The 14,819-nt window shown below is 56.3% G+C and overlaps 2 protein-coding genes and 4 non-coding genes across 7 annotated transcripts in view; all 6 read right to left on the bottom strand.

The window, feature by feature from the left end:
- Window positions 1-753: 753 nt before the first annotated feature.
- IL34 (interleukin 34) lies at window positions 754-6,323 on the bottom strand. 2 transcript variants are annotated; one of them, XM_066194286.1, is made up of 7 exons: window positions 6,235-6,323; window positions 5,132-5,461; window positions 4,935-5,038; window positions 4,563-4,640; window positions 4,302-4,475; window positions 1,313-1,451; window positions 754-1,213 (listed from the first exon to the last, which is right to left on the bottom strand). In XM_066194286.1, the coding sequence occupies exons 2-7, from the start codon at window positions 5,157-5,159 to the stop codon at window positions 1,194-1,196; spliced, it is 543 nt and encodes a 180-aa protein (XP_066050383.1). In that variant the 5' UTR covers window positions 5,160-5,461; window positions 6,235-6,323; the 3' UTR covers window positions 754-1,193. The 2 variants fall into 2 exon arrangements, with proteins under 2 accessions (XP_066050383.1, XP_066050384.1); XM_066194287.1 differs by having other exon boundaries at window positions 5,132-5,313; window positions 6,235-6,313.
- On the bottom strand, window positions 1,524-1,594 carry TRNAG-GCC (transfer RNA glycine (anticodon GCC)). The gene has a single exon. It is a non-coding gene; the product is annotated as a tRNA-Gly (tRNA).
- Window positions 2,262-2,332, bottom strand: TRNAG-GCC (transfer RNA glycine (anticodon GCC)). Its single transcript has one exon. It is a non-coding gene; the product is annotated as a tRNA-Gly (tRNA).
- On the bottom strand, window positions 3,337-3,407 carry TRNAG-GCC (transfer RNA glycine (anticodon GCC)). The gene has a single exon. It is a non-coding gene; the product is annotated as a tRNA-Gly (tRNA).
- On the bottom strand, window positions 4,009-4,079 carry TRNAG-GCC (transfer RNA glycine (anticodon GCC)). The gene has a single exon. It is a non-coding gene; the product is annotated as a tRNA-Gly (tRNA).
- A 2,671-nt stretch (window positions 6,324-8,994) lies between the features above and the next one.
- SF3B3 (splicing factor 3b subunit 3) overlaps window positions 8,995-14,819 on the bottom strand; it is a 28,949-nt gene continuing 23,124 nt past the window's right edge. The window contains exons 21-26 of the mRNA XM_066194445.1: window positions 14,671-14,796; window positions 13,383-13,595; window positions 12,354-12,452; window positions 11,795-11,938; window positions 10,928-11,032; window positions 8,995-9,908 (exon numbers count right to left, since the gene is read on the bottom strand). Of these exons, the coding sequence (XP_066050542.1) occupies window positions 9,768-9,908; window positions 10,928-11,032; window positions 11,795-11,938; window positions 12,354-12,452; window positions 13,383-13,595; window positions 14,671-14,796 (828 nt within the window). The 3' untranslated portion in view covers window positions 8,995-9,767. The remainder of the gene's footprint in view (window positions 9,909-10,927; window positions 11,033-11,794; window positions 11,939-12,353; window positions 12,453-13,382; window positions 13,596-14,670; window positions 14,797-14,819) is intronic.

The raw sequence follows: 14,819 nt of genomic DNA, 5'->3' as shown, positions 1-14,819 counted from the left end.
AGAAGAAAACACACAGTATCTCAAGAGGGCTGGACAGGTAGGGTTTGGGCAAGCTCATTGCTGTGGGGATGCTCTGGGAAGCTTGGCAGGGGTCATTTTGTAGGGACAGCTTCAGTTTTCCCACAGTGGAGGAGGATGAAGGATCATTCCCTTGACACGAGGGAGATGGAGGTTGGGGCTCAGCCCCAAGGGCTGAGGCAGCCCCAGGTGGGTCCCTGGACCACACAGGGGGCTCTGTTAGAGCCAGCAGGGATGGGAGAGAGGGTTGCTCTAGTTAAAGCTCTTATCAAGCAGTGGATCATCACTGGTGGGTTTTGTATGAGCTCTGCATGGGCTTTATATAAACAGGAATCATCACTAGGCATGAGGGGAGGAGAAAAAGGAGGAGGAGGAGGAGGAGGAGGAGGAGGAGGAAGAGGAGGAAGAGGAAGACGTTCCTCCACTCATGCTGCAATGCCCATGGACTCATGAGCCTAAGCCAAGAATACACCAATTAAGGTCTCTAATAGCTGATGAAGGTAATTAGCTGAGCTGTAAAAGGAGGAGGCAGCCAGGCAGCCCCAGTCCCTCCAGTGTGCCGCCTGCACTGCGCCGCCAAGCACAACAAACAAATCCAGATGTTTCCTTGCCAGGGAAGCAGCTGGGGCTGACGGAGGCGGCTTTGCAGGAGTCCGTTTATCAGTGAGTGTCTCCCCCACAGCGGTGAGGGGGGTGGCTGATACCCCAAAAGAGGAGGCAGAGGAGGCAGTGGGGTTCTGTTTGCTGGTCCTTTATTTTGGGTAAGGCTGGAGGTTCCCAGGACCCAGTCGGAAGCTGAGCTGCAATGCTAGAGAATTAACTGGTGTTTAATGAAAGCTGAGGAAAAAATACAAATTGAGAGAAACAGGGTGATGCCTTCACCTGCCCTGTGGGCAAGGACTGTGTGTCCCCCCAACAGCTGCCTGCCACAGGGGGCTGTGTCTGACCCCACACCCATGCAAAGGGTGCCAGACGTTTCAGATGGACAAGATTCCACAGCCATAAATGGTCCCACAGTTCTGGAAGGGGTTGTGTTTGGTCCTGGAAGGAGTGGCATTTGTCCCACCTTTGCACCTTCCTTGGGAACCCCCCATGGGGCTCTGGGAGGAGCAGAGCAGAGGCAGCATCCGAAGCTCCAGGTCAAGGAGGTGTCGAGTAAGGGGTCTTCCACAGGGTTAGGTGGACTCCCACCGACCTGAACAGAGGGAACAGGTGACATGGTGTGGGACAGAGCCCCCCTGTGTGGCACCTGCGTTCCCAAAGGTCGGGCCCCCCAAGCTGATCCCCAACTCACAGGGCACCCCATAGAGCATCCGCATGACCTTGAGGCAGTTGTCCAAGAGTGCCTTGGGGCGCACAGCCTTGCTCCGGCTCTCAGCGCCCGCGCTGTGGATCAGCTTCACCAGATCGGCCACCACCGTCTCCACATCTGTCTGCAGGGACAAATCACCAGGATGTCACCAAGGTCCCCCAGGGGACAGGAGGGTGCAAAAAGATACAGCTGTTGCATTGGCCGGGAATCGAACCCGGGCCTCCCGCGTGGCAGGCGAGAATTCTACCACTGAACCACCAATGCCAGATGTGCAATCCCCCACAGCCCTCCCCCACACTCCCTAACCCAGCCGGCTGCGAGCTGCAGGGACAGGCCCTGTCAGCTCTGAACACCCCCACACTGCACCCCAACACAGCTCTGACACCGCGGCTCCAGCCCACGGGAATCCCTTTTCCCGCTGCCTCACATCACCACCTACAAGGTGCAAGGAGAGGCTATCAGCAGCCTTCTGAGTTAACCCTCTGATGACAACCGAGCAAGGCTCCCTCTCTCCTCAGAGGGGCTGCAGAACCTGCCCCGTGGCACAGGACAACCCAGCCACACTTTGGCTTCACACTGGGGACCCAGCCATGACAGGGACCCACAGCCAGTACCCAAACACAGCCACCTTTTGGATATGGCAGCACCCCCCAGACTCATGAAGGCTTCACTGCCACTGAGCCAAAGACCCCTGTGACTGCCACCGCTGTCAGTGAGCCATGGACAGTCATTGCCCATAGGGCAGGGTGCCCCTCCGTCACCAAGTCCCCCGGCGGGTCACCAAGGTGCCCTGGCTTTCTTCCACCGTCAATGACACTTCTCACATCCACATAGGGGAAGGGATGTGCCGGAGAGTTGTGTAATCCCTCCAGGCACCCAGGGCAATCCCCGTGGTCCCCCCAGAGACACTGGGTGCAAAAAACATACTCGTTGCATTGGCCGGGAATCGAACCCGGGCCTCCCGCGTGGCAGGCGAGAATTCTACCACTGAACCACCAATGCCAGATGTGAAGAGCATCCCAACGCACTCCACACGGCCTCATGTCCCAAATACAGCCGAGAAAGTGCAACGTGGGCAGGCACTGCTGGCTGCGAACACACCACACACACAGGCACAGAAACACAGATGTGCACACACACACACACAGACACACACACAGAGGACCCCAACACACAGCTCTGACACCGCGATTCCAGCCCACGGCAGCGCCTCTTCTGCTGCCTCATCCATAAGGAGGGGCTGTCGGCAGCCTTCTGAGTTAACCCTCTGATGAGACAACTCAGCAAAGCTTCCTCTCTCTTCAGAGGGGCTGCAGAACCTGCCCCGTGGCACAGGACAACCAAGCCACACTTCGGCTTCACACTGGGGACCCAGCTGTGACAGGCCACCCACATCCAGCATCCAGATACAACTGCCTTGGGGTGCAGCAGCACCTCCCAGACACAAGCAACCCATGGCTGCATGAAGTCTAAGTCAGGTGAAGAGGGTGGGGGCTGCAGAGTTGAAAGGCAGGACACTGGGCTGCACTGACAAGAAACTAAACCTTGGGTTTTGAGAAGGGAGCACAATAATTGTCCCACTGAGCCATATATGCCAGATGTGGAACTACCCACAGCTGCCATCTGCCTCCATGGCCTGGGCACCCTTGACAGGAGCCAGCACCTAAACCTTCACTGTCACTGGCATAGCACCCCTCGGTGTCACTGAGCCAGTGTCTCTCCCTGCCACCCAGCCGAGCTGTCATTCACCAAAACCATCTTCTCTTCCTGCTCCCCAGTGGTACCAAGCCAATGATACTCACTGCAGGCAGGGCTGTTGCCACCCTCGGGGCCTGAGCACCCACACAAATTACAGAGTCAGCCCGGAGAGCAGATGCAGAGGGAGCACGCCACAGAGATGCCCAAGGGAGCACCCACGGGAGGTCCGCAGGGGAGAACCTCTGAGCCACTCCATGAGCACCCTGGCAGCCGCCAAAGAACAGGAGGGTGCAAAAGGATACAGCTGTTGCATTGGCCGGGAATCGAACCCGGGCCTCCCGCGTGGCAGGCGAGAATTCTACCACTGAACCACCAATGCCAGATGTGCAAATCCCCACAGCCCTCCCCCACACTCCCTAACCCAGCCGGCTGCGAGCTGCAGGGACAGGCCCTGTCAGCTCTGAACACCCCCACACTGCACCCCAACACAGCTCTGACACCGCGGCTCCAGCCCACGGGAACCCCTCTTCCCGCTGCCTCACATCACCACCTACAAGGTGCAAGGAGAGGCTACCAGCAGCCTTCTGAGTTAACCCTCTGATGACAACCGAGCAAGGCTCCCTCTCTCCTCAGAGGGGCTGCAGAACCTGCCCCGTGGCACAGGACAACCCAGCCACACTTTGGCTTCACACTGGGGACCCAGCCGTGACAGGTCACCTACACCCAGCACCCAAATGCAGCTGCCTCAGGGTTCAGCTGCTCCATCGAGGCACAAGAGGCTTGAGCAGAGAGGCAGGACCGTCACCGGGAAAACAGGGATGAATTCATGGGCATCTTCTGCCTGATGCCCCACAACCGCCAGCCGTGGTAGTGTCACCCCGTGACGGAGGTCGGTGTGTGTGACAGTCTCGTTCTCCCCTCCCCAGGTCTGACGGTCCCCCAAGGGGGACGGGTTGCAGGCAAGAAAAAGAAGCAACTGTTGCATTGGCCGGGAATCGAACCCGGGCCTCCCGCGTGGCAGGCGAGAATTCTACCACTGAACCACCAATGCCAGATGTGCAGCCTCGCGTGGGCACTGCCCCAGGCCCCTGCACCCCGCTCCCAGCCTCTGTCCTTTACAGCCCGTCCCCGTCAGTCCTTTCACGGGACCCACACGCAGGTAAAGCGTCCATGCCCGTGCAGTCCCCTCCCGGTGCTCGTGGCTCAGTGCGTGTCCTCCCAGCACACGAGGGTGTGACCTGCGGCTGGGCTGGGGTGCCGGGGAGATCCTCACCTGCCGGTACTTGCTGTACTCCTCACCCAGGGCATCGAAGAGCTGGCAGAGTTCCTGGGTGTATTTCCAGGATGGGTGCTTCTCTGGCAGCACCTCACGGATCCGCAGCACCGCCTGGGAGCTGACATGGAACCAGAGGTACCGCAGTGCTGCCTCCGACACTGTCCCGTTGCGCTAAAGGGCAAGAGGGTGAGAGCCATGCAGCCCCCGTGGGTCCCTGGAGCGCTCCCATCACGGGACTCTCCCCTGCCACCCTCTTACCAGGCGGGTGATGTTGGACGGCCTCAGCACCTCTTCGTACTGGACCTGGACTGTGTAGTCGATGGGAAAGTAGTGTTTCTGGAAAGGCAAGGAAGAGCAGGGGGGCTGGCAAGGGGCAAAGTAATGGGCACATCCTTGCCAGCTTCAGCATGACACCAGGGAGCAGGTGCAAAAGGCCTTTGATGTGGCCGGCCCCCAGCAGAAGTAGCTCTGGGCACAATTTGGCACAAATTGTCCCTGGTAAAAAACACAGCACCCAGCACCTGGCCACTGTAGATCAGTGGGTGCTGTCCCCCCACCATGGCCCCCCTGGAGCAAATCGGGATCCTGCGATGCCACATGTGCCCCCCCACCTCCCAAAGCTGGGGTTACCATGTACTGCAGGCGCATCTCGTACTGCAACTTGTCCTGGAGCAGGCGGGTGAGCTCGCATTCGCCCGGCGCCGCGGCCTCCAGCCCCAGCACAGCCAGGACACCTGGGCAGCCAAAGCCAGCGGCATCAGCCCCCTCAGGGACACCCACTGAGGTGACTCCTGAGGCCATCCCCCCTGTCCCCCAGCTGTACTCACATAGGACGGCAGCGTAGCCCTGCTGCATGTTGATGGTGGCCGTCAGTGGAGCCCCAGGCTGTGCCTACATGGCTGGGGCTCACCGGGAGCCTCCAGGGCAGTGGCGTGGATGGTATGGGGACAAGGGACAGGTGTAGGCTCCGGGCACTGGCTGCTCTCCGGTAGCCCCGGACAGTTGTTCCCTGCCATGGATGGGGGGTTAGTCCCCCTTCCCGGCAGTCCCCGCTGGCTTCTCCTCTCCAGCTGGTGGCAGGAGGCAGCAGGTCCCGGGGCCGTCACAGGGATGTGTTTGCAGGGGTGCAGGAGCACCCCCAGACTGCAAGAGGGAATCTGGGGGAAGAGAGCCCCGGCTGCAGCCCCAGGGCAGGACACCCGCTCCGAGCCCTGGGGGCGGCGGGGAAGGGACAGCCTCTCGTGGGCCTCCAGTGGCCAAAAGACTGTGGGTGGCCGTGGAGCCGTGTATGCCTCTGTCCCGTTTGGGGCAGGGCTACCAGGGCTTCCCTGATGACACCCTCAGGGGATTTCCACGGGAGGAGGGAGATCAACCCAACCCCGTTATCCCAGCGATGAGTTAGTCCGGCCTCAGCCGAGGAGCGCTGGGGGATGGGGCTGGTGAAATGGCCAAGCCACCGCATGCCGGGTCCCCACACAGAGGCGTCGTGTCCCTACACCCCTGTGAGGGGTGCTCTGCCATGCCCCCACGCTGTGGAAGGAGACCATAGCACGTCCTTGTGCCACATCTTCCACAGCGTGTCCCCTTGCGAAGTAGGGTGTGTTGTGTCCGTGCCATATCCCAGCACACAAGGGGCCCCATCTGCGTCCCCACACCATGTGCGGTGCCAGGGGGGCCACGCCGTGTCCCCACGCGATGCCATGTCCCAAGGGAAAGCAGCCGTGCCGTGTGCCGCGCCGTGCCCCCACGCCAAGGCGCCGTGCAGCGTCCCGGCGCGAAGGGGTGCCACCCACAATCCCTAGTGAAGGGACCTCCGTGCCGTGTCCCTGCAATATGCCCCCAGGCAAACACGGCCGGGTCGCGCCCCCGAGCGGGGCCGTGGGAGCCCGGCCGCCCCCCGCGCCCCCCGCGCGAGGCTCCGCGGACCCACCTGGCGCGGCGCGCGGGGCCGCGGGCGCGGGACGCGTCCACCCGCGGGCGGCGGCGGCGGCGGGGCCGTGCCCGCGCTTCCCGGGAGGCGGGCGGGGGGCGGCGGCGCGGGGAGCGGGCGGGGCGGCGGCCGGGGGCCGGGCGGGGAGAGGGGACCGAGCGACCGCCCCGCACGGTCCGGGGAGAGTCCGGCCCTGCCCCGCCGCGGGCGCTCGGCTACCCCAGCCGCGTGGCTGTCCCCAGGATACGCAGGTAGCCTAGGCTGGGATGTCCCCGGGGTGCTTGGCTAACCCTCGTGGGTACCTCCCTGCACATCGGGGTGCTTTGCTGTTCCAGGCAGGCGCCCCCGGGGCTGCTCAGCGAACCCAGGCTGGGTGTCGCGGGATGCTCAGCTGCTCAGTTTCACCTAGCCAGGTACCCCCAATGTGCTCAGCACATCCAATTGAGTGTCCCCAGGATGCTTGGCTCATCCTGCTGGGTCCCTCCCCACTCCTCGGGGTGCTTCACTGCACCAGCAAGGTGCCCCTGAGCGCAGGTCCGACTATGGTGCATGCCTCTTCCACTCCTCAGGGTGCTGAGCCATCCCTGCAAGGTGCCCACCCAACCCAGTCAGGTGCCCACATGGCCCCTGGGGTGCCCAGCTGACCACTCTGCACAGCCCTAGGTTCCCCAGGGCGCTCTGCTCTGCCAGCAATGGCACACCCCCAGGGTGCTGGGCTTTCCTGGCCCGGTGTCCCAGGGCATTTACTGGGCTGAGCACCCATGGGCACGGTTTGGGGCAATCAAAGTGGGAGTCAGCCCAGTGCCTTCCCAGCATGCACCCGAGGGAGGGCTGCACTGCAGCACTGATCTCAGAGGGGCTGAGGTATTCTTGGCTGGCTCCAGGCCTGCAGGACTCTGCTCCCTCTGGCCCAAGTCCATATCATCCCCTCAGGATGCTTCAGGGCTGAGCTCCTGCCAGGAGCAGGGGACATGGGACATGGGACATTGTCCTCCCCCACATCACGCTGAAGAGCCCCTTGGAAGAGCCACTGTTTCTGTGCTCAGGGCTGCTGAGCATCCAAAGGGTCAGCAAGAAACACTGGCTATCAAAGAGTGGGTCAGTGCTCCCAGGGAAACGCGTGGGAAGGAATGTAATTCTGCCTGTGAGAGCACACTGGGATTCCCCTGGCATGGAGTCAGGGCCACTGCCGTGCTCCTGCCAAGCTTCCCCTGGTCCTGGCCAGTCTTGGGCACAGCCCTTGCCTCTCTCCCAGCACTTGTTGGGGAGAAGATGCTCAGCTCTAAGCAGGGAAGGAACTGCTCCGGCTCCTCACTCAGGTGTCCGCAGGGATTTTGCCCGCAGCTGCTGCAGTCGCTGGAGGAAGCCATTTAATAGCATTCCCTGCCCACGTATGCATCAGCCTGGCAGCTGGGATGGGGCGAGGAAAAGAAAGTGCGGAACTGCGCAGCACTGTGCTGGGGGCGGTTTGCTCTCCCTGGCTGGAAATCAGTGCTGGGATGAGCCCAAGGCAAACAGCTTCCAGTGCACAGCCCCAGGAGTTCTGCTCCCACACGGCAGCAGGACCTCAGACCCCTGTGGCTGCAGGGGGGGAAGTCTCACAGAGAATCTTTCATTGTCCCAGAGAAGGGGAGCTGGGGGCTCAGGCAGCTCCCCACAAGCCACGGGCGCCTTATGGCTGGGAATGGGTCCCTCCCAGGCTTTGCCTTTTACTGGAAGCAGGTTATTCACCAGGCACAGCCAGGGAAGTAAAACCTTGTGCTTGGAACGAGTTTGGGAACATCTCAAGACGCCCCCTCTCCCACTTTCACTTTCTGGACAGCAGCATGACAAATACCAAGTGTCACTGGAGCTCTGCTGGAAGTGCTCTCTGATCCAAAGTATCACTCCCTCAGGGAGGACAAGGGACAGGGAGCACAGGGAAGTCCACTTTGAAGTCCATGGCAACCCAGAAGCTGGACCCCACAAAGCTCAGCTCCCCTTCGCCCCTCCCTTGACACAGCCGCCCCCACTCAGGCTAGGGACGGGAGAACAAAGCCCTTCGCTCTGCCGTCAGAGTACGGGTGGGGCTCCACGTAACATGTCAGAGCCAAAGGGCGCAGCCCGGCCTTGTAAGCCCCTGACAGGCAGGCCTGCGAGGCCGATACAATGCAGGATGGGAGAGGGTGCAAAGGACAAAGGCAGGAGGGTGTGTTTGCCCTCACCCCACACACTACATGCACCAGAGAATGTGAAAGCTGTTCAAAGGGTGCACAGGCATCAAGGACCACCTGCCTCTCCAAGCCCCAAGTAGGAACAGCATCCTTATCGGGATGTCACGGGCTCTAAGTCAGTCCCCACCAGCAGGAGAAAGCAGGGAGCAACCCAGCAGAACCAGGAAGCACTTGTTGTGTGGGTGCACTCCAACCGGGAGCCTCTGAAGCCAGCTACCAAGCCTCTGGGACACAGACCTTTCCCCAGCCCTCGTGGCTGCTAGCTGCTCCTCCCAGAGCTGCAGCTGCTACACTGGGCAACACAGGAGCCCCAGTGTGCAGCCATGCTTCGGAACGGCTGCAGAAATGAGAGTTCCCTCTCTCCACAGCCGGCTTTGTGTGTGCCTCAGGGCAGATCAAGCAGCAGGGGAGCAGCTCCAGGCAGGGCAGGGGGGCAGTGAGGGGCCTTCAGGAGCACAGGGCTCAGGGTGTGCACATTTCTGTATTCCTCCTCCTCCCCTCCTGCTCAGGTCAGCAGCAGCTGCCACGAAGGAGAAGAGCGCCAGGGTAGTGAAAAAACAGGCTTTTATTCTTCATGTGCTGCTCACAGTCACAGCTTGGAGACACTCTCTTGCCAAAGTTATTATGAAACAAATTAAGTCCCAGACTCAGGCCTCGCTCTTCCCCACCCCCAAGAGAGTCAACATTGTACAAAACTCTATTTACAGGGAAAACAGTCAGAAATGCAAGTCCAAAAAACCCCCTTGCAATTCAGAAGACAACGTTCAAGACAAGTGTGACAGTTACACCCTCCACACAGCCGGCTTCCCATTGGCTGCTCCCTGGACTAGTATAAGCACAGAGCAGCTCACCACTGGCTACTACAAGAGGAGCCTGGTAATCCTGAATCATGCCACAGCTCTTTCCTTTCCTTTTCTAAAACGCTGGGAAATCACAAACCCCACCTGGCCCAACAAAGACTCGGCTGGATTTGCCCTACAGAACTTTCAGCAAGACATCCTGGGACTCCCCCATCTGAAAGGGAGGACAAGGAGATGGGGCTGAGGGTCAGCTGGCATCCTGCCTTGGGCACTTCCCAAGAGAGAACTGCTCTGGCCAGAAGCTGGAATGTCAGGAGCCTTCACATAGGCAGCGGGACGTGTTGGGAAACCTAATAGCTGATACTGTATTTACTGGAGTCACATTACTTCGAAACATAAACCAAGAGGACCAAACCAATATTTGAAAAAGGGGGGGGAAAAGCACACATTCCTCCTCCCAGCGGTGCCTGGAAGAACACCCAGAGGAGCCACCAGCATTTCTGCCCCTGCCAGCTGCCACTCAGAAAGCGTAACGCGTGCGGATGTCTTCCAGCTTCTTGGACACCTCGGGTGGGGTCCGGTCCAGCTCCTCGGCCACATTCTTCTGTTTGTTGGGCTCCATGGAATTGAACTGCTCACACAGGTCCCCATCAATCACATTCTGCAGGGGCAAAGAGGAGAGAACAGAATCGAAACCACACAGAGGCACTGAACCCTGCCTAAACAGGGGAAAACGGCCACAAACAGTTTGTTCCCAGGAGTTTCTTAATCCTGTCCTGGAAACAAGACCGTACTTGGTGACCTCATCTGCTGAATAGCAGCAGTTAGTATCACATTAATTACCGGCCAGCTTGATTAACGAAACAGAAACCCAAAAGGTCTGGGTGCAGCTGAAGAATCAGACAAGGGAAAGGAAGAGAGATCTGCCTGGGTCTGAGCCCTGCACTAGGAAGGCTGGGGGAAGCTGTGAGTGATGACAAAGGCAGCTTCAATCAAATGGGAGCAGTATTTGAGGCTGTGTATGCTGCAAATCAGCATCAAGCTTATCCAGACCATCACCCTGTGCACCTAGAAAGCTTCATCTGCTGAGACACTGTTCTGGCTGACTCCACACTCGTTACTCTGATAGTAGCTACTACTGGGATCCGTCTGGTCAGAGCATTTAGCAGTTCACAGCTTCTAACAGTTCCTCAAAAGCAGAAAGAGGCAGGAACAGCTGTTTCTGAACTTAGATTTCCCTTTCCAGTGGTGGTGGAAAAAACATAACCCAGGGCAGCACTCAGTTTGACCCAGCCACACCAACAGCTACGTAATGCTTCTTCTCCTGGTGGAAAATGGAGATGCTGTGGGAAGTGGAGAAGTGCAGCTACAGCACCTCTGGGCTTGGGTCTTAGGACCAGCCCTCAGGAGGCTCATTACAAGAGTTCAGAAACCAAAACGGACATGGATTAAGTGCTAAGTATTGTTCTCCTTACAGAGTGCTGCTCAAGAGCCAGCTGCCACAGGCACTACACAAGCCATTACTGACGGTACCTCAGTTCTCCCCACTGAACACTACCCTTGCCTTGGCTCAAGACTATAATAACCTTGCCTTGCTTCTGCCAGCCTCAAGGCACCTCAGTGGCCCAAGGCAACCCTCTGCACCCCGTGACCAGGTGATTCCACATGCTCAGGGCTTACCTTCACGGGGAAGTAGTAGGAGCGGAAACTGAGATGGTCTCGCCCACAGAGAGGAGGGTGCTCAGACCGTAAGTGCATTTCCACATGCTGGAAGAAGTCATGATCCTGGGGAGATAAAGGATTGATAAGTGAACAGTTTGGTACACATCAGCACTGCCAGCAAGGCAAGACAACACCCATCAGAAGGTGCTCCTGCACTGGCAGAAACACTGCCATTACATGGCCATTTGGGGTAGGATGAGATGCTCCTTAAATATCCCTTCCAATCCAAACCATTCTGTGGTTGGGTGATTAACAGACTCTGCCAGAGCAGCCCTGCACATGGCAGCCAAAGTCACGGCTACTCCTTCACTGTTTCTACTTGGGAAGCACCCACAGCAGAGCTAAGCAGCCACCCTGGTCAGGATCTGCCTCCCAGGAAATGAGGCACAGAGCAGCTGTGCAGCACGGAGCTGCAGCTCCAACAGGGAATGTCTTGCCATCCACTGCTCCAAGAGGCCACGGCAAATAGAGAACAGAGTACCTCCTCAGGGCTTGAAACATCACTGCCTGATCAACAGTTTAGAGGCTACACAAAGCATGCCAAAGGACTCCTCCCTCCTCAGACATTGAATCACACAAAGGTCCTTGAAAGCACAGATTCAGAACAACAGTGCAACAAGGAATGCTTTCAACTCTTTAGAGAACCAGTGCAGGACTCAGCAAACTCCTTCTCTTCCGTTCTGCACTGGAACCACAGGCTCTCCTGTAGCTCAGGTTTTCAGCCACTGTGGAGCCCTCCAGGGAATGCAGCACATATAATATACTGGCTGCAGATGGGCGCACAAAAAGCAGCAAGACTGCAGCCTGATGCTTGAGCTTGCTTACCTCATGGGAAGTAAAAGGGACCAAGATTCCTATCCCCCCTGATAGGGTGGTATAAACAAGAGATTCAGAGCCTCCTGGAATCAGTGTGGTCTTCTGCAAGGAAAGCACCGTTTCTCCCACGTGATAATTCATAATCACTTCAGCCTGAAAGGCAAACACAGAAGCATGTTTTTTCTTCAGCTTATATAAAAGCATCAAAGGGCTTGAGAGAGGAAAGCAGAATAAATTCAGCCAACTGCTAGTTCTGAAATGCCTTTCTAGAGAGGAAGTGCCTTCCACCTGTGACCAGATGGCAAAACTCAGCTGGACAAACGGATGCAAGTAATGAGAGAAACAGCAAAAGAAAATGAGCTGCCTCCATCAAACACACCAAATAGGCTTCAGCTGTGATTTCAGAAATTTGGCTTGCAGCAACAGTGTAAACAGATAACCCACAACACAGCAGATTGTGTAGAAGCAGAGCAGCCAATACATCTCCTGGACAACACTGCAAAGTCCTTCACAGAAAAGCAGTGCATTCTTTTCCTACAATAACCACGTGCTTCCCACAAAGTATTACCTTCTGTGATGCTCCATTAAGCAGGCCCCTGTCCCAGAGAGCTTTGTTGCCTGTGGGATCCTCATCTACCTCATCATTGGTGTTGGGAGGCAATCTCACCTGTGTTGAAAGAGGAAGGAAGAATCAGCAAGCTGCAGAGAAGCAGCAGATTATCTCTGGAGAACCCTTGTGCTGTCTGAAAGGCTGCTTTTGTGGACTGTGCAAGAACCACTTCACACTTACAGCAGAATCACACAGGTGCCTCTCCAAAACAGCCTTTATAGTTATATAACAACTGTGGTATCAAGTCCAATAGCCCATCACTCAGGAACACAGGCAGGGCCTCACAACCAGCCTCTGCCTGGTCTGGCACTTGCAGGTCACCCTGGGAGGTACAGTCAAACTGATCTGAAGGTGGTTTCCACTAAGGAAACAGTTTGATGGATGTGGGGCAGGAAAACTCAAGAGGACTGATTTGTGTGTGTTGGCCAAATCCTGCAGGCACAGCATCTGACACTTGCTGAACTCTGCACTCCAAAGCACCCGAGCACGCTTCAGAAAGAGATCAAAGCTCTGCCAGAAAGACCATCTATTCTTTCCTCCTCCCCTGCTGAAATCCAGCCAAGTGGGGAAGTGCTGGCTGACAAAGCCAACTGTGAAGAGGAAGTGACAGAGAAAGCTAAATGCCAGCGATGAGGTTTAGTCAGAAAAAGTAAGAGTGATAACCCTGACTCAAGTACTCATGGGCCCTTTCACAGCAACAAGCTTCCTTCAAGGCTTATTGACAGTAAGTTTTGAGGCAATATAAACACGAATTACTGGACACTTCAGAAACATGTTTATGACTCTCTGATCCTTTAACTTATTTGCTTCCTTTAACAAACAGATAAACTGCAGCCCACTATGATGACAGTCACCCCATGAAAACAAGTCAATGGTACAGGGCGTTGTCTCCAGCTAATGACAGATTATCATTCTTTTAAGATAAATCATGGATGTTTTAAGGGAAAATATGTCTAAAAAGCCCAGACTTCAGCAAGGCACACTCACCACACAGATGTTACCAAACTTGTCTGCTCCAGCCACAGTGTCGTAATCCAGGAGCGTTGCTGTAGTGACCCACCGAGGGTAAGTGTCATCAGCAAAGATAATGAGCTGGTTCTCATTTCTTTTGTAACGCACCCAGATGAAACTCTCCTGAACGTCTGAGACAATCACTCTGTGCCCAATGGTTTGGATCCCACAGATGTAGTTGGCAATGTGCTTTTGAGAGAAAGGACAAAACCTGAGTGTTTCAAACAGCGAAGCATAACCCTACACCAGCTGAAACACTATTTCCCCCTGTGAATGACGGCTCATTCCCCACTTCCCATCATTTCCTCCAAAACTACCCCTCATTTCTGCCATACTATAATCCCACGCTAAATACACCATCAATACAGGGCAACCTAACATGCACCATATGGCATTCACAGCCTTCCCTCCCTGTAGGAACACTGTCCAGAAAACATGTGCTGCTGGTGAGCCCATGATTGGAGATGCTAGGGCATCCTTACAAGCAGGCATTGCTTCCATGTCTCTTCGCTATGTGGTCATGGAAGGCCCAAGAAGAAAAGCTTCAATTTTTCATGTGAGTCATGTTTTAGGGGAATAAAAAAACCTAACAAAACCATACAACAAAAAAAAAGTTCCCCTACAAATTCCCAGTCTGTTAGCTCGCTGGAGCTCTTTTGTGCAGTAATGAGCTACTGGCACAGGTTCTGCAGCTTGCACGAGAGAGGGAGGAGCAGGCAATTAAGAGTTAGAAAATCACGCTCTGCTATTTCTTTTCCTAAAGTACCAGAGATGTTCAGCAAGAAGGACCATCTACTTCAAGGAGAAAATTCCCTTTTCAACATTCTGGGCATCTGACGTGGTGGTCAAACGCACCCTCCAGCTTCTGATCACCCAAACTAATGAAACATTTCCAGTGATGATCTTCTGTCTCGCTAAGAACCTCTCACAGTTGCAGCACCCAAAGGAACAGTCTCTACAGACCCCGGCACACAGTCATTAACAGCCTGCACTGAGCTGGGACAAAAAGGAACTTGCAACACCACTGTCAGAATGGTGTTAAGTAAATGGTGTGTTGGGGGGATGCAGAGGGGCAGCACAACAGCCCAGTCTAGTCCAGCACTATTCTGGATAGATGCAACCAGCAAGGCAAACACACAGCTCTGATGACCAAATAAACAGACACACTTGGGCTGGAGTAGCAGCTAAACCCCGTGTTTCACTCTTTCTGCAAAATATCACTCATTCTAAATGGACAGCTCTGGTCAGTGACCGAAGGCAGTACCTTATTCTCACATTTCCGAAGCAGTTTCTTCTTGCCCAGGTCATATACACGCAGGAGCTTTCCAACTCCAATTAAGACTCTGCCTTGGAATGGAGCAATGGCTGCAGGGACCTCCTCCACAGGGGTCTAGAGAGGGAAGAGGAAGACTG

Source organism: Chamaea fasciata, unplaced genomic scaffold (genome assembly GCF_029207755.1).
Source record: "Chamaea fasciata isolate MVZ Bird 193981 ecotype frontalis unplaced genomic scaffold, bChaFas1.0.hap1 SCAF_12, whole genome shotgun sequence".
Lineage (NCBI taxonomy): Eukaryota > Metazoa > Chordata > Aves > Passeriformes > Sylviidae > Chamaea > Chamaea fasciata.
Note: the sequence above shows the minus strand (reverse complement) of the source record. Positions and strands in the feature narration are given on the sequence as shown.